The 18,131-nt window shown below is 39.1% G+C and overlaps 1 protein-coding gene across 3 annotated transcripts in view; it reads left to right on the forward strand.

The window, feature by feature from the left end:
- LUC7L2 (LUC7 like 2, pre-mRNA splicing factor) overlaps window positions 1-11,817 on the forward strand; it is a 56,020-nt gene extending 44,203 nt beyond the window's left edge. Inside the window, exons 6-10 of one of the 3 annotated variants that reach the window (XM_065883518.1) lie at window positions 456-632; window positions 2,041-2,132; window positions 4,308-4,337; window positions 7,824-8,015; window positions 11,640-11,817. In XM_065883518.1, the coding sequence (XP_065739590.1) occupies window positions 456-632; window positions 2,041-2,132; window positions 4,308-4,337; window positions 7,824-8,015; window positions 11,640-11,817 (669 nt within the window). Of the gene's footprint in view, window positions 1-455; window positions 633-2,040; window positions 2,133-4,307; window positions 4,338-7,823; window positions 8,371-11,639 lie in introns of those variants that run through there. The other 2 variants (XM_065883519.1, XM_065883520.1) reach the window with 2 other exon arrangements.
- The last annotated feature ends 6,314 nt before the right edge of the window (window positions 11,818-18,131 follow it).

Below are 18,131 nucleotides of genomic sequence, written 5' to 3' on the forward strand. Positions count from 1 at the left end.
TGCCCTGTCTGCATTTACATAGGGGGGAAATGATATGTGGGCAGTAAGGCAGTGGAAGGAAGCTGTAGTAGTATGGAAGACATGCAGTCCTTTTCCCCAAGCATGAGCGACTGCTGCTTCCTTGATCCTTCACTGAGGTATACTTTTGGGGTTGCTACATCTCATTTTTAACGAAAATTATAGAAAACAGAACATTGAGAAAGCCTTTTAAGAAAGTTGTATCATGTTACTGTTATGGTACTTCTTGACAAAAGAGGCTCTGATCTTTCATTTCCAGTGGAGAAGTCCCGAGGACAGAGGATTGGGGTAATGGGGAATCTGTAATATTCGTGACAAAATAGTCATGCTTTTGTGTGTTCATTAGAAACATTTTTGGTATAAACATAGTGTATTTTGTGTAATTGTATGATTTTAATGCAGTTTATATGAACGTTGTTTCTGTCACTTTTGTTTAGGAAGTTTATCGGAATTCTATGCCAGCTTCCAGTTTCCAGCAGCAGAAACTTCGAGTCTGTGAAGTTTGCTCTGCCTATTTAGGTCTTCATGATAATGACAGACGACTGGCTGATCATTTTGGGGGTAAACTGCACCTGGGATTTATTGAAATAAGAGAGAAGCTTGAAGAATTAAAGGTACATTGGTAAATTAATATCCCTCACTTTATCCAATATAGCCACTCATTCTTTTTGATCTGTGTAAGTTGTCTTTTTGTGTAGTATTCTTGATTGTGATTCAAGACTATTCTTAACTGTGATTCTGTTAACAATTCATACTGAATAGTGTAGGATTGTAAATGGAAATACCAGCTTGTTTAATGGATGATATCTGAGAAACAGACTTTAAAAATCCTCTTACTCTGGGAGGAGGTACTATTTTGTCTTGGATACGATGTTGAATTAGGGAGGAACCTTGCAAACTGGGTTCTAAAATAATGCCTAAAATTTCCAGTGATACTTTCTTTTTTTAATAAAACGAATAGTAATTTAGTATGATGTTTACTTTAAAGGAAGATTGAAAAAATGATCCAATATTTATTTGAAATATTTTGCAGTTCACTAAATAGCAAACTGGTAGGACCTCTAGTTTTATGCTTTTGCCCCCATTTCAGAAAGGACTTAGAAACCAATTTTTTAAAAAGGACAATCACTGTCGCTTATATAGGCTGTTGTGAGAAAGGCAACACAGCTCTTACTCGTCTGCTGAGTTCTGAGAAGATAAGCAAACAAAAAAAAAGGTTATTTCTAAAGAGGTGAACATAAGCAGAGTCAATGGAAAGGATCAATTTACTTTTCAACAATCTGATGTGGCTAGTTTTTTTAAAAAATGGTGGCACTGTAGCATTTTGTCATGAACTGAGGACTGTCTCAAAGATGGGAAACACTGGGAAGTGACTTTTTGTGCAGTTATCACTGAAATTAACCCAGGATCCATAGATGGACATTTAAAATAATGTGGAATCAGAATCACCTAGACACGTCTCCATATTTGTAGTTAACTGTGAGCTCGTCTCAGTATTTGGAGTAGCTAGGATGACCTTGGGTAAAGTTTTTGAATTTACAAAAAGAGTTTCACTATAGCAAATGATTGTTTGGATTGAAGTTAAAACTCAAAAATGGTACCTAATTGGGAACCTTTGCAAATATAGACCTAGCAACAGAACTGTTTAGCATTTCACTGGTACTTTTTAAAAGCAGCAGCCTCTGGATTGTAACTAGAAGTCGACAGAAGACATTTCTATATTGGAAATCTTTAAAGAGTTTAGAATTCAGAAGACGTTAAGAGGAGAAAAATCTCGTGAAAGTGACTTTGAAATATTAAGAAGTCATGGAGAAACATGAAATTTTATATGGAAGGGGGGAAAGAGTTTGGAAACCAGACTTGTAAGCTTAATGATTATACCTGGCAAAACTTCAAAATGAATTCTTATTAAAAACTTTTTAATGTTAGATATGGTAAAGTTTAGGATAATGCTCACTAAGAATGGGCCCAGTAAATAATGCTTCTCATTTAGTATTATTTGAACTGTCATTGTTTTTTAAGAGAGTTGTAGCTGAGAAGCAGGAGAAAAGAAACCAGGAACGCCTGAAAAGAAGAGAAGAAAGGGAGAGAGAAGAAAGGGAGAAGCTGAGGAGGTATGGAGTAATTGAGTAGTCCAAGTATCTGAAGTTGAACATCCCCGGTTCTAAAAAGAGATGTGATTATACAAGGTTGTAGATGTTAATAAATCTGGATATGAGAAATTTTTGTTTACTCTTAAAAATATTACCATGTGAAACAATGTTTATTCAAGTATGTTAACTTACGGCTGTTTAAGTTAAGGAGATTTCCTTCAAAATGTATGGAAGAGGGAATAATGATTGCTTCACATCTGTATGTTCAGTAAGATATATAACAAGGCCCTTTTCTAGCCCTCTGATTTTCATAATGGGCTAGCTTTGTACCAGGCTGGCATGGAACTATTTTATGATATATACTTGTTGATAGAAGGTTTGGGTATTTTTTTGTCCGCTTCTTTCATTGATTATTTTACATTGTACTTCGATTCTGTATTTCTTCAGTTTAGGAGCTATAAACTGTTAAAATTTTTATTCGTTTATTAATAGCTAAATGTGCACCATTCTTTTTATATTGACATTAGTTGATAAAATCATATTCTTCATATTTAGAATGTTTACATGTTCTGGGTCACTTTTACCCATTGGCAGCAAGTTGTGTGGCATCATGTTTATAAATTCAGCAATTTTCAGATGGGAGGGGTATGCCACAAAACATTTACCTGTAGTTCTAACTTAATAGTGTTCCCTTAATTGTATTACGTATCTCTGAAATTTAAATACCTTCTCTTCAGCAGATGTCCCTAAATTAATTAATATCTTTGACAATACAGGACTAGGTTATGTCAGCTTCTTTCAAGCTTTGATCCTGTTACACTCAGTCTATTTCAAGACGTTTAAACTGACTTCATTTGTGTTACATGGCTTGTAACAGGTAATCTTTTTGCACTGTAATGACAAAACAAAACAAAGCTACATATGGACATGTTCCTGTTTAGAGGAACTGCTGTCCTTCTTCCGTTGATATATATGTTCTTCATTTACTGGTAAATTTTACCTCAGAGCTTTATCTCTGTTCTCTTTTGTGTATACTAAGTTTCTGTGGAAATATTGCCCAGTGTTGTAATATTTAAGACAATATGAATGGTATTTGAAATCTCAGTTTAAGCTAAAATTCAACAGAATATAGTGCCACTAGTATAAACTATTGAACTGAGGTGATAGTCAAATGAGAAACAAAATTCTTTGCAGGACTACATTTTCACATATGTAAAGTTAATGAGAAAGTACATCACATCTTACTCCTTTAATGACAAATGGCAAATTGCCTTTAACATTAGTTATAAAATGTTAACACTGTTTCAGAAATGGACCTAAGTATGGAAGATGAGGAAATTACTAGTAAGTAGAAAATGACACACAAAATGGGATTCCACCTATGGTATTGCAAAGGATAATGATAAAAGTTACTGTCACTTGATGCTTATTATGTGTCAGCCACTGCACTAAGAATTTACCTATATTCATCTAATACTTGAAAGCCCCCTGTGAAATTGTTATTACTATCCCTCTTTTGCAAATGACAGACTAAGCTGAGGGAAGATACATAATCTGCCCAGGCCACATAGATAGTGAGTGATGGAAACAGTTAAGATTTACATCAGGCTGAATCCGAAGTCATGCTGCAACCATGGTATATATTCTCCACCAAAAACCCCCTGTGACTGACTTCCTAGTAACTGTAACGTTAGCTATTACTATCCGTTGAGCTTTAATTATGTGCTAGGAAATATGAAGAGTACTTTATATAAGAGTATTGTGTGTCATATTAAGAAACATTGTATGATTGAATTGAGTGTTCTAGGGATTATAGTGTGAGGTGATAATTACAAAGTATTGTCTCACAGATCAGAAATTTTATTCTGTTCCCAGAGGGAAAGAAGAAATGACAGAGATAAAAATAACGAATTTTTTCCAGGCTAGGAGGTGGTTTTTGGAGATTTAGTGAGTTGTGTTGTGTTTTAGTCTTCTAAGAGCATATTCTTTTTTTCAGAGCCAGGTAGCCTAGTTAAGGGGTATGCCAAAGTGGGGAAGTCTGTAAAGTTTGTGGTGCCTTTTGGAAAAATTTGTGTACATACATACAAGCCTTATATTTATAAAACTAATATAAAAATTAGAAATGTAATTTTAACAGTACATTGTACCTTTTCTTCCTTTTTCATAGTTTTCTAAAAATAGATTTTTTTTTTTTAGGTCTCGATCACATAGCAAGAATCCTAAAAGGTAGGTATTATACAAGATAAGTTGTGAAGCTGTGTTTTCCAAAGGTAGTTTTTATAGATTAAATATCTTTCTTAAGATGAATGAGAATTAATTAGTTACTCTTAATTCTTTTGTAGCTCACATTTGAGCAGTGTCATTTGAGAAGTTGGTCAGAAGATACTCATGAGCTACAGTTTAGTTTTATCAGAGTAAAATCACAAAGTGCCCTGGAGTTAAAGAGAAAGCTAAAAATATTTCAGAATATTTTATTAAAATCTTCTTTAGAAGCTCAGAGTAAACATGTGACGGGATTTATTTTTAAAAATCAGTTTGGGTCGCACATGTAAGAAACACATGCTGAGAGGTTGTACCTGTTCAAAATATAAGTAGTTGGATACATTTTGAATGAGGGAATCCATGGTGAGTTAATTAAGGGGGAAATGAAAATGTTTGTTTGCACCCAATCTAGACTTTGAGTTTATTACTTCTCCCCTTGTACAGTGATCCCAAAAAGCTTTAAAGGGGCATTTTTAAAATGCCCCTTTAAATAGAAAGAGGACAAGATAACACTTTGTTTTGACCTTTGGCACTAATACTTGTGGGCTTTGAAGCTTTTTTTTTTTTAATACAGTTTTTGACAATTTTTCTCTTTCTAAGGTGAGGAAACATGGTGCACTTCATCCTTCTTAGTTCTTCACTTGCTGTTCTCTCATTCCTGTTTTGAGCCTTTCTTTTTTTTTTTTTTTTTTTTTAATAAATTTATTTTTGGCTGGGTTGGGTCTTCGTTGCTGCGCGCGGGCTACTCTTCGTTGTGATGTGCGGGCTTCTCATTGTGGTGGCTTCTCTTTGTTGCCGAGCACGGGCTCTAGGCGTGTGGGCTTCAGTAGTTGTGGCCCGCGGGCTCAGTAGTTGTGGCTCTTGGGCTCTAGAGCGCAGGCTCAGTAGTTGTGGCGCACGGGCTTAGTTGCTCGGCAGCATGTGGGAACTTCCCAGACCAGGGCTCGAACCCGTGTCCCTTGCATTGGCAGGTGGATTCTTAACCACTGCGTCACCAGGGAAGTCCCCTGAGCCTTTCTCAAATGAGTCCATGCCTACGCAGAGTGCCCTTTCTCATTTTTTTCAAATCCTACCATTCCTTATTCAAATCACATCTTCTTTTTTGAAACCTTCCGAGTATTCTTGACTCTGAAGAGTGACTGTTTCCCAAGAACTTTTTCCCTGTAAACTAGAGCATTTGTTGTTATGAAAGAAAAACCTTATGTTTCTATTAGATGTCCCTTACTACTTTTTAGCATCTTTCAGTGGTATTTCTGCTTTAAAACACTAAAAAACTAAGGCATGAAACAGGACCAGTTGTGTCAGCTAACTTATATTGTTGTTGAGTTTTTCAATCCAGGATGAGAAGTAGAAATATTAAATGACGATACTGTTCTTTTTTACCGGTTGCTTAATGCAAGCTTCTCCCTTTGTTGAAGAGAGATTTAAACTCTTTGTACATAGAACATCTTTAGATACTCAGGCCAGAAATTTAATTTCTATTACTCTAGTCCAAGCCACTTCTTACCTCACTATTTACAATAGCCTCTTAAGCAATTTCTTAATTTCTGTTTCTGTCATCCACTTTCCTTCGCCTCAGTCTGTTTTTTACACATCGGCCAGAATGAGTTCTTTAAAAAGTGAAATAAATCATATCAGCCCTGTCTTCAAACCCTCTAAAGGTCTTCCATTTCATTCACAGAAGTTGAAATCCTCACCATGGCTTTACAGCGTGCCCTCGGGGAGTGACAGTTTATTTCTTGTCTCAGCATGTTTATTAATAGCTCCCCCTTTCCCTCTGTATAATTTGATGTTGAGAGCATCCTGGTTTGAGTGACCAAGTACTTGGTCATTCTGCTTGTTTAGACTCCTGATATTACTCTGCCTTGCTAATTTCATTGCAGCCAAAAGGGTTTCTTCTATTCTTTTGACATGTTGAACTTTCTCTCACCTTAGGGCCTTTGCACCCATGTTCCCTCTACCTGAAGCAGTCTTCTCTGAGCTGGCTGATGAGCTGATTTCCTTACTTAATTTCATCTTTGCTTAAATGTGATTTTATAAGAAAAGCCTTTCCTGCCTATTGGATACAAAAGATGACCACCTCCTTTTGTTCTACATTTTTACCCTCCTTTATTCCCTGACCTATCTTTATTTACTGCCTACGTATCTGTGTAGGCCTCGTTCCGGAGTATAAGCTCCCTGAGGTTAAGGACTGGATTTGCTGCTCAGTCTCCCCAGTTCCTAGAGCAGCGCAGTAGGCACCCAGTAAATGGTGTTACTAGACAACTAGTAAAATGAAATTACGCGCTGGGAGAAATAATTTGTTATAATAGCTCAAAGTGAGTGATAAAAGAAAATATCATTTGATAAAACTTGTATGGAATGAATTTTATCTTTTCCCTCTTTTTCTTTTCAGAAATATTTAATTGTGAAAGTACTCTACTTAGCTGTGGTTGTTACATCGTCTGAATAATGTGCTTTTGAACTTACTCTTCTCATAATTTGATTAAATATCTCATTCTTTAAAGTGACTTAAAATTTTTAAAAGAGCTTTACTGAGGTTTAATTTATACTCCATACCATAAGTTTACCCATTTAAGTGTGCTGGTTAATGACTTTCAGTAAATTTAAAGTTGTACAGCTGTCACAACCCAGTTTAGAATGTTCTCATCACTTTGAAAGTGGCTGTTAACAAAATTCATACCTTTCTTCCCCGTTGTTTTCCCTCAAATGTTTTACATCCTCTATATATGCCATCCTCATCCTGGCCGCAGACACAATACACAAGTTAGTTTTGTGACCCATCGGAGGCTACAGAAGTGTTTTTCCTTCTCTGTACACCTACAAAAAGTAAATACTTTTTTTTTTTTTTGCAGTTAAAGTTCTCTAAAATGATTTATGCATGTTAATTTTTTCCTCCCAAATAAATTATGTACTACTTGAATAGAGAACTGTCTTAACTGTTTTGATTACACTGACAAGGCACATTGTGGGCATTTAAACTTATTTCAATGGTCATATAACCTTTTCAATTTAGCAAGTTAGTAACTTTATCCTAAACAATATTCTTTATCACGTGTCTCCTTTCTGTCCATGTTCACTAGGTACATACTTTGTTTCTAAAGTGTACTAAAAATCTTGGAAGTTTAAATGAAATTGTCCTTAAAGCATCTAGATAATACAGCCCCTGGCATGTAGTAGTGTTACAGATTGTTTCCTTCGTAAAAAATATTACTGATGTAAATTTATACAACACTGATTGACCTCTGAGAACTACTGTTTAATTTTCATTTCAAAATTCTAGTATGTAGTTATTAATATACCAGCAATTCATTTTAGCATAGATTTAGCTGATTTGAAATAGTATTGGCATTAAATAAACCTACTGAGGGATAGTTTCTCTTTAAAGAGGAGGCTTTAGTAAAGAGAAGTGTAGTGCCAACAAAGCTAAAAACTAACTATCTTTTGTAGATCCAGGTCCAGAGAGCATCGCAGACATAGGTCTCGCTCCATGTCACGGGAACGGAAAAGGAGAACTCGATCCAAATCCCGGGAGAAACGCCATCGCCACAGGTCCCGCTCCAGCAGCCGTAGTCGCAGCCGCAGCCACCAGAGAAGTGGGCACAGTTCTAGAGACAGGAGCAGAGAGCGATCCAGGAGGAGGTACTGAGGTCCATAGGAGGATATGGAACTACCTTTACAGTTTAGACTTGGAATACTGGTGGTTTGAACTTGGCATCTGCTAATTTGTACACATTTGTGTGTGAGTGTATAACATTTTTTTCCCTGAATATATGGGTAGTTCAGAAAGAATATACTTATGAGCAAGAGTAAGAAATTGGAACCAATATGTGCAGAGGTTATTGCTTTTCTCTGCTTAGTGTGTCTTGGGAAAAAGTACTTTATGGGCAAATAATTTTAGGTACCAGTACTGTTAGAGCGCTTTTCCAATATGTATTGGTGAATTAGGGACTCTGAGAAGTCCTTTCATTAAGAGTTGTCTGACTTACTGTTTTCTGAACTTCTTTGAGCTGGTGTACTTTTTCAGAGCAGACATTCAGTATATTTTTGTTTTTTCTGCACTATAGATATGCATTGTTATATACAGTTAGTTGGGCAGGGCAGGTTCAGAATTTTAAAGGAAGTTTAGACGTCATTGGCATGAAAATTCAAAACGTGCAAGGAGAGCAGACCCAGGGTGAGGTATGTTTTAAGGACTTGAATATCTAATCAGGACAAAGGATTAGAATGTGGTGGAGCCTTAAGCACTCATGGTCTGTATAGACCAAGCTCCCCAAACTTCTCAGGTCCCATTATGGCCCTAAGCCAGGTCATTTCTATGGAACAGAAACATTTTTTGAGTGCCTAGTATCTACTAATCTTAAGTTTTCTGTGGATTACTCCACATAAAGTCCGTGATAAATTTTTAACAGCTTTCTGCAGATTTTGTTTTTTTTGCCCCCTCAGCTAGCCATTCCCCGAAACGGCTCACAAACTGCGTTGGATATAATAGGCTCTTTTATTTATTCCTTATATTCTTGCCTTGTTCCAAGTAGGTTCCCTCCCCCACCCCCAGCTTTACTGAGGCATAATTGACAAAGTAAGTTGTAAGACATGTACAGTGGGCATTGTGGTAATTTGCTCTACATATACATTGTGAAAGGATTCCTTCCATCTAGTTAATTAACACCTCCATCACCTCACATATATTTTTATTGTTTTTGGTGAGAACATTTAAGTTCCACTCTTAGAAAACCAAGTAGTTCTTCAGGAGACTTTAAATCAGTAATAATTGTATACCTTCTACTGTATTAAAAAAAATAAGTATAATGTAGTTGAGCAGCTTTATTCAAGTGAGTTAGGACACAGGCCTAATAACATCTTTGACAATAATGAGCACTGACAAAGTGCTAAACTGGATATCAGTAAATAATACGGGAGCTTAGATGAGGGAAGTACCAGAGTAACAACCAACAACAACAATGGCTGCAGGGAATAGCCTAAAACCCAGAGTGGGTGTAATCCGACTGATAAAACCAGGTGGGAAATATTCTGGGTATTATAGGCAAATGCAGAGAATGAGCAGGGAATTGATGAGGGCAGAGCTGCGCATGGTGTGAATTCTAGGCCACTTATCTCATTCTTAAAACTAGGCATACAGTACAGTGTCCAGAACAATACACTTAAAACATTCTTCAGGAATCTTACCTGCACTGTAAATTTTAAGAATCATCTTGCCGGTTGATAGGTCTCGATAATTTCTCTTGTCAGCTTGGCTACCTGTCATTTTTTCTGATGTCTCTGAACTCTTAAATGTCGTTTTTGGTGGTAGGGATGGAGAGATGGGCATGAAGTCTCCTCTTCTGGAACCTAGTCCCTAAGGTTTCCTCTGTTAGTTAAGACATATAGGAAATTTTTCCACCATACCACCTGACACCCCTCATCTAGTATTTTCAGCATGTTGTTAATAAAGAGGATTATTTTTGTAAAATTATTTCTGTTCCCAAGAGCACTTCTAATCTTGATACTCAAATTACTTTTTCAAAGCAATATTTTGTTTTTTGCCAAAAATTAGCAGACAATTGCTACTACCATCTACAGTTACTGTATAAAAGAGAATATCAAGTTATTCCTACATAGTAGTTGAGTTTAAATTTCAAGGTAAGCCCCAGTTAAAGGTCTTTTATAACTTGCCATTCTCCTGCTCCAGCTGTGAGATACTGGTCTCCAATATAAGTAGATTCTCCTTGTGGCCTTTCCGGGTAACAGCCTTGGTAAATGAGGACCGTTTGCATTTTTCTGCTGCGTTCAGACACATACAGTGCAGACTTCAGAGTCAGACTACTTGGATGAAAGTGGCCTTGGCCAAATTATCTAATTACCCCTCCTGTCTTTCCTTATCTACTTAGTAGAAGGGTGCCTGCTTCGTCAGGATATTGATAGTTTGAGTGAAATACTGAGTGAAAACTGCTTCTGTAATAAGGACACTGTAATCTCTGGCAGAATACTAGTTGATACTTAGAGTTTGTTCTTATTTCTCTGGGACTTACCAGCAATGCGTGTCCTTATTCTTAGGCATCGTCTCAGTCGTCTCTCTTCATGTTCCATTCCTACAAAGACACGGATAGGAATGTGCACTCTATGATTTAACACATCATTTTAAAATCAAGCTTATTAAAACCTTAATTAAGTAGAATGCCAGAAACGGACATTTACTCTTTCAATCTTTTTGGTTTAATTCTTTTTAACTGTATTTCTAAAACTGGGTAGTACTTTTTCCCCTGCCTTAGAAGTTGAAAGTATTACTTAATCAGACCTCAGATCCTAATTCTGCATGTGGGTTAAGTGAGAGAATTATGTAAAAGTACCATGTCACCCGTGAAGAAGCAAATAAATGTAATATGTTACTGATTTATTCTAGATGTTGAAGGTATAGAAGATTCCATATTAATTCTGATCCCCTAATGTCCTTTGGGTTTCCTTTTGATTGAATCTCTGGTATGAGCTTATTACCTTTCTTCTTGACTTGGGTATGGGAATGGAAAGGTGGTATTAAACAGTTACAGTTAATCAAGGTTTATTACAGTGTGATCATCTTTCTCTGTATTTTTTTCTGTCGGTTGAATGAGCTAACTCCGCAGGAATAAGGCAGAGTTTTAAATAATAAATGGTTGCTCAAAGCCATATCATTGAGTAGTTCTCTTACCTGAGTGTTGGCACACTGTTGCCTGCAGGCCAGATGTGGCTCCACAGCCTGTTTTTATACAGCCAGGGAGCTATGGATGATGGTTTTTATATTAAGGGGTTGACAAAAAGAAAAGGAAGAGTATACCACACTCACATGACCTGCAACACCTAAAATATTTGGGCAGACAGCGAAGAGGAGAGGGTTCCTGACCCCTGTCCTAAGCCACTGATTTCCATCTGATTGATTGGGAATCTACATTCTATTGTATATTCTTAAAACATTGGATAACATCTTTAAGGTATTGTCTAGATATTATTTTTATATTAATTAATTGTTTGCTGTGAACTGGAGAAGCTTTAGGGTTGCCTCGAAGATCATGAGAATGTCCTGTAAGTCATTTTGGCTTATGGTTTTTGACCCTTAGCTGTTTGTCTTCATCCATCTCCTTGTTTTAGTACCCTTGTCAAATACAGTAGTGCTCTCTTCTTGGATGCATTCTGTATAGCTTCAGCTAATCAGTACCTTAATATTTATCCGATTCTTTCATTTGGATTTTGGGTTTCCCAACACATTTTGCTCCTCAAATTAATATTTTTCAGATCCTCAAAAGAGAGATTCAGAGAACAAGACTTAGCATCACGTGACAGAGACAGGAATTCAAGAGACAGATCACCTCGTGACAGAGATCGAAAAGATAAGAAGCGGTCCTATGAGAGCGCTAATGGCAGATCAGAAGACAGGAGGAGCTCTGAAGAGCGCGAAGCAGGGGAGATATAATTAGCTGTGTACATATCCTCAATCCTTAAGCTTCCTCTGGAGTTACATACTATTGTTTAGTTTACAGCTGTTCAGGGTGACACAGTGAGCAGTTCCAGACACCGATCCAGCTAGGCTTAGGTGTATAGCATCTAACTCGATCTGAACTTGTTTTCTTTGATGAAGCCTAAAACTACATCCATAGTTTCTGGTGAACTTGTAATACACTTCTGAAAGTACAGTTTTATATAATAAGATGCTGATGTCTTTATTCTTTCTAGTAGGAGTGATAGTGAATGAATTGTGTTACTTGCCTTGGGATTTTTTGAACATTTGTAAAATGCTGTCTTCCTTTCTCGTCCAAAAAAACAAACATTGGGAATTTCTTTTTAATCCTTCTTCCTTTGACTCCATATCCCCTGATACCTCTACCCTCTAACTGTAGGAGAAAGGGGTGCAGGGAAGCAATATAACTTCTGTTCTAAGGTTCTAGTCCCATTATTAATTACTAGCTGATTACAGTTCAGAACATTTATACTGGAATGTGTGCTGGAGAAATTTAAAGTACCGGGAGTTTTGTTTGTCTAACGGTGCCTATTTTAGAGTGGGAGGTTGAACAGCTGTTGCATTACATGCTTTGCTTTTTTATTGAAATTTTGAAATCAAACATGTCTTGATTTTTCTGTTCTATTGAATAGCTACGTTCAGGATGTTTTGAGACGGGGGGTGGGGGCAGGGACTCTTTCATAAGCACTTCTTGTTTTATTTTGTGTGTGCGGAGTATAAAGATTACACCCTTATTGTAAAAAATAATAAAATGAAAATCACCACCACCATTAAACTGTAACTTGTCTAGTAAATTGTCACTAGAACTACTTGCTGTGGCCATTTCTATTCTGTTACTAATAGTGCCTTACTGTGCAAGGCACCAAAGGAAATAAATATATACTTACAGATGCAAGATGAACTGTTGCTCCACCTGGGCCCTTGCTGGCTATATTCCAGCTACTTCAGGACTGTAACAACCACTGTAGAGAAGGACCAGACCTGCAGAAGAAATTGAGTTTATTTGTTTTGTTTTTCTTCACATTGAGCAAATTGAAATAAAAACATGGTGTAACCAGTGTAATGAGACTAAGGATTTCTGCATTGGAAAGCTATATACCCACCCGCGTTTAAACAGTAGTTAAAACTTGAGATTCTTGAAGAACAAGAATATAATGAAATAAGGGTCTGTGAGTGAGTATAGTTAAGATCCTTTCAAGGACTATTTCTATCTTTAGTCCCGTAAGTTTTAACAAATTTGATGTGACAGGAACGTAAGCCTCAGAAACTGAAACTAATCATTTTAAGTGACATCAGATTTACATCTAAAGGGGACAAACCTCACGTTCCCAGTTTACCAAGTTGTGCCTCATTAAATGAGGTTTTCCTGCCATATTTGGTTCCACACATTTAGTTCATACAAAGTTTTATCGGAGACCCAGCTGCATCAGTACCCATTTATTTTTGGTTGCTCAGAAATTGTTATCTCCTTTGTTCCTAGTGGTCTGTGCTGTTCTCTTCAATCCTTAAAAGCACTTTAGACTTAGTACCTTAGGGTGTGGAATGAGGTCCAAAAGGTTAAGCTGGTAGGTGCAAGGAAGGCTGTCTGGAACCTGACCCACCATACTGATATATGTGGAGTTAAATACCACATATATCTAAGTGGCCACCAACAAACAGGTCAGCAATAGCCAGTGAAGGACATCATCATCATCCAGGGGCTGGGGCCCATGGCAGGTCACCTCACCTGCATGTTCCTGAACTGAATAACCCCATTTCATTAGTAGTAGTATTTTTTTTTTTTTTTTGCGGTACGCGGGCCTCTCACTCTTGTGGCCTCTCCCGTTGCGGAGCACAGGCTCCGGACGCGCAGGCTCAGCGGCCATGGCTCACGGGCGGCTCACGGGCCCAGCCGCTCCGCGGCATGTGGGATCTTCCCGGACCGGGGCACGAGCCTGTGTCCCCTGCATCGGCAGGCGGACTCTCAACCACTGCACCACCAGGGAAGCTCTGGATAACCCCCATTTTAAAAGATCCTTTTAGAACAATTCTGTGGCTTAGATACTGCTAGTATTTGTTTATGTTTTTAACTTATTTGGCTGCATTGGGTCTTCGTTGCTGTGCACAGGCTTTCTCTAGTTGTGGCGAGTAGGGCCTACTCTTCGTTGCAGTGCACAGGCTTCTCATTGCAGTGGCTTCTCTTGTTGCAGAGCACAGGCTCTAGGCACGCAGGCTTCAGTAGTTGTGGCTTGTGGGCTCTAGAGCTCAGGAGTTGTGGCGCACGGGCTTAGTTGCTCTGCAGCATGTGGGATATTCCTGGAGCAGGGCTCCAACCCGTGTCCCCTGCACTGGCAGGTGGATTCTTAACCACTGCGCCACCAGGGAAGTCCTACCGCTCGTATTTGGACTTCAGAGTAAATGTACATTTTTGGTAGTCATCCTTGAGCCAGGGTAACCATTCTGAGTTAGAATAACCCTAAAGTCTCATACACAATTTGGTATTTTTTTTGTTATCTTTAGAGAAAGTTTAGTCACATTTACAAGAACACTTGCTCCTCTGGGGATGTTATGCTAAGTATTTTCCTTCAATAAGACCCTCATTTTAGGGACTTATGGTGACGCAGTGGGTAACAATTGGCCTGCCAATGCAGGGGACACGGGTTTGATTCCTGGTCCGGGAAGATCCCACATGCCGAGGAGCAGCTAAGCCCGTGCGCCACAACCGCTGAGCCTGCGTGCCACAACTACTGAGCCCACCTGCCACAACTACTGAAGCCCATATGCTTAGAGCCTGTGCACCGCAACAAGAGAAGGCACCACAAGGAGAACCCTGTGCACTGCAACAAAGAATAGCCCCCGCTCTCCAAAACTAGAGGAAGGCTGCACACAGCAACAAAGACCCAACACAGCCAAAAATTAAAAAAAAAAAAAGATTTAATTTTATTTAAGACCCTCATTTTACTGTCAGCAAGCATTTTCCCCAAAGCTGCATTGCTGAGCTGTATAAACAGTATCAACTCAAAAGAAAAAACCCTCCATTTGCAAGGAGACTTGTTTTTTCCCAGTAAGACTTTCTTACCTTTATGATAAAAAGTTAAACCTTAGTTTTAGGGTTGATTTATCAAGTTCCTGGTATTTTTACCCTCCAAGTTCCATTTTAAGAGCCTACTTTCATATACAATTTCATAACAGCTTTCAACATTAGCCCTTTGAGCCAGAGCCCAGCGTGCATTGCAGTTTTGTCATTCAAGGTAGTAATTTGTCATTCATTGTGGCAAATGTAATTTGTCATTCAGTATGGTACCTTTTCAAAAGGGTAGTGTTAGGTGACAGCCCATCACTGTAAGTTTTTTTTTTTTTTTTTTTTTTTTTTGCGGTACGTGGGCCTCTCGCTGCTGTGGCCTCTCCCGTTGCGGAGCACAGGCTCCGGACGTGCAGGCTCAGCGGCCATGGCTCACGGACCCAGCCGCTCCGTGGCATGTGGGATCTTCCCGGACCGGGGCACGAACCCGTGTCCCCTGCATCGGCAGGCGGACTCTCAACCACTGCACCACCAGGGAAGCCCCACTGTAAGTTTTTATAAACAAATGTGATAGTTTAAAATCGTAAGTACTTACAGGGTTTAACATTAAAGATCCAAGTAAATATTACGTAACTTAATAAAAGCATGCACATTTAAGGTAGATACTCAACTAAGAACAGGTACAGCTATGCAGATTGTTAAGCCATTGAAACATACCCCTCAGTTGGTAATTAGCTGCTGCCCTGAGCTTCCTGCGTGCCTCCCCTGCCCCCAAACCATCCTCGCACCTCTTAGGTTTAGGTCTGGTACAGCTGAGAATCTTCAGAAACTTGATCTGGCACAATATGCTACACTGATACTTTGGGGGGAAATTTCTTGTCTGTTTTTCCTATCTGGAAAAAAGCTATTTACATCCATTATACTTTGACTACTGGTATTCAGATTTTCCCAGGGCATAAATAATGCAATAAATACTAAGTTGTTCTTTCTTTTCATTACCTGTTGCAATTTGAAAAGAAAAAAATCTCACCTTCAGCAGAGTGGGGAAAGGCAGGAGAGGGCTGAGAACAGGGGTTTGATGGCAGAGGCAGACTGGCGGGGGGGGGGGCGGGCTAGGCATGGGACTACCAGTAGAGTGGTGCTGGGGCCACAGGTGAGCAGGGCTCTGTGAGGTACTGGGGGCAGCAGATGTTTCAGAACTGTGAGGTGTACCTACATGTTCTCCAAGTACCAGCAGAAACCAGGATGTCAGAGATTTTGGGTCTATAAGCACACCTAGGGTCAGACCAAACTACGTGGCAGCATGGCAGGGTTCTGGCTGAAAGCGAGGCATTCAGACGCACAGAACTGGGCTCTCAGTCAAGGATCCAGCAAGGTGAGGCCACATAGGAAGTGCCAGCACCAGAACCTGCAGATGATGCTTTGGGAGAGGCTCCTAGGGTCCCAAACACAATGCACCTCTTTACCTGGATACTGTTGGGTGCTTGTAACACAAGATCCAACTCAAACAGCCTTACACAAGGAAGGGTCTGTTGGCTCACATGATTGAGTTCCATGTGACACCTTCATTCTCAGGTTAGCACAGAGCCAGATATCCAGATGAAGAGAAACTGTTACCAAACCAGGTTCATCTTGCCTGACATTCAGGGAACTGAAACGCTGAGATTCCAAGATTTGAGACAAAGAGAGGATGTCTTTGCAAGTTAGCCGAGGTAGGAGATGGGAGAACCGATCTCAAGCCTGCCTCCCCGAAGGCAAGGGGCTCTCAGGGTAGCGACGGGATGATGAATAAAGAAGCAGGGTGGCATGCTCTTGGATTGGAAAAATTAATATTGTTAAAATGGCCATACTACCCAAAGCATTCTGCAGACTTAATGCTATCCCTATCAAATTACCCATAACATCTTCCACAGAACTAGAACAAATAATCCTAAAATTCATATGGAACCATTAAAAGACCAAGAATTGCCAAAGCAATCCTGAAGAAAAAAAAGCAGGAGGTAGGGCTTCCCTGGTGGCACAGTGGTTGAGAGTCCGCCTGCCGATGCAGGGGACAGGGGTTCGTGCCCCGGTCAGGGAGGATCCCACATGCACCGGAGCAGCTGGGCCCGTGAGCCATGGCCGCTGAACCTGCATGTCCAGAGCCTGTGCTCCGCAATGGGAGAGGCCACAACAGTGAGAGGCCCACGTACCACAAAAAAAAAAAAAAAAAAGGAGGCATAACCCTCCCAGTCTTCAGACACTACTACAAAGCTACAGTAATCAAAACAGTGAGGTATTGGCGCAAAAGCAGACATGGATCAATGGAACAGAATAGAGCCCAGAAATAAACCCAAACACCTACGGTCAATGAATCTTCGACAAAGGAGGCAAGAATATACAATGGGAAGAAGACAGTCTCCTCAGCAAGTGGTGTTAGGAAAACTGGACAGCCACATGTAAATCAATGAGGTTAGAACACACCCTCTTCACCATTACACAAAAATAAACTCAAAATGGCTTAATGACTTAAACAAGACATGACACTATAAAACGCCTAGAAGAGAACATAGGTAAAATATTCTCTGACATAAACCCTACCAGTATTTTTTTAGGTCTCCCAAGGCAATAGCAATAAAACCGAAAATAAAGGAATAGGACCTACTCAAACTTACAAGCTTTTGCACAGCAAAGGAAACCATAAACAAAACGAAAAGACAACCTACAGAATGGGAAAAAACACTTGCAAACAATGTGACCGACAAGGGTTTAATTTCCAAAATATACAAACAAGTCATACAACTCAAAAGCAAACAACCCAATCGAAAAATGGGCAGAAAACCTAAATAGACATTTATCCAAAAGAGACATACAGATGGCCAACAGGCACATGAAAAGATTCTCAACATTGCTAATTATTAGAGAAATGCAAATCAAAACTGTAACGAGGTATCACCTCACACCAGTCAGAATGGCCGTCATTAAAAAGTCGACAAATAACAAATGCTGCAGAAAATGTGGAGAAAAGAAAAGCCTCCTACACTGTTGGTGGGAATGTAAGCTGTTGCAGCCACTGTGCAAAACAGTATGGAGGTTCCTTAGAAAAATAAAAATAAAATTACCATATGATCCAGCAATCCCACTCCTGGGCATATATCCAGACAAAACTATAATTCAAAAACTACATGCACCCCTATGTTCATAGCAGCACTATTCACAATAGCCAAGACATGAAAACAACCTAAGTGTCCATGAATGGATAAAGATGATGTGGTACATACACATACAA

The sequence above is a fragment of the Phocoena phocoena genome, chromosome 9 (assembly GCF_963924675.1).
Source record: "Phocoena phocoena chromosome 9, mPhoPho1.1, whole genome shotgun sequence".
Classification (NCBI taxonomy): Eukaryota; Metazoa; Chordata; class Mammalia; order Artiodactyla; family Phocoenidae; genus Phocoena; species Phocoena phocoena.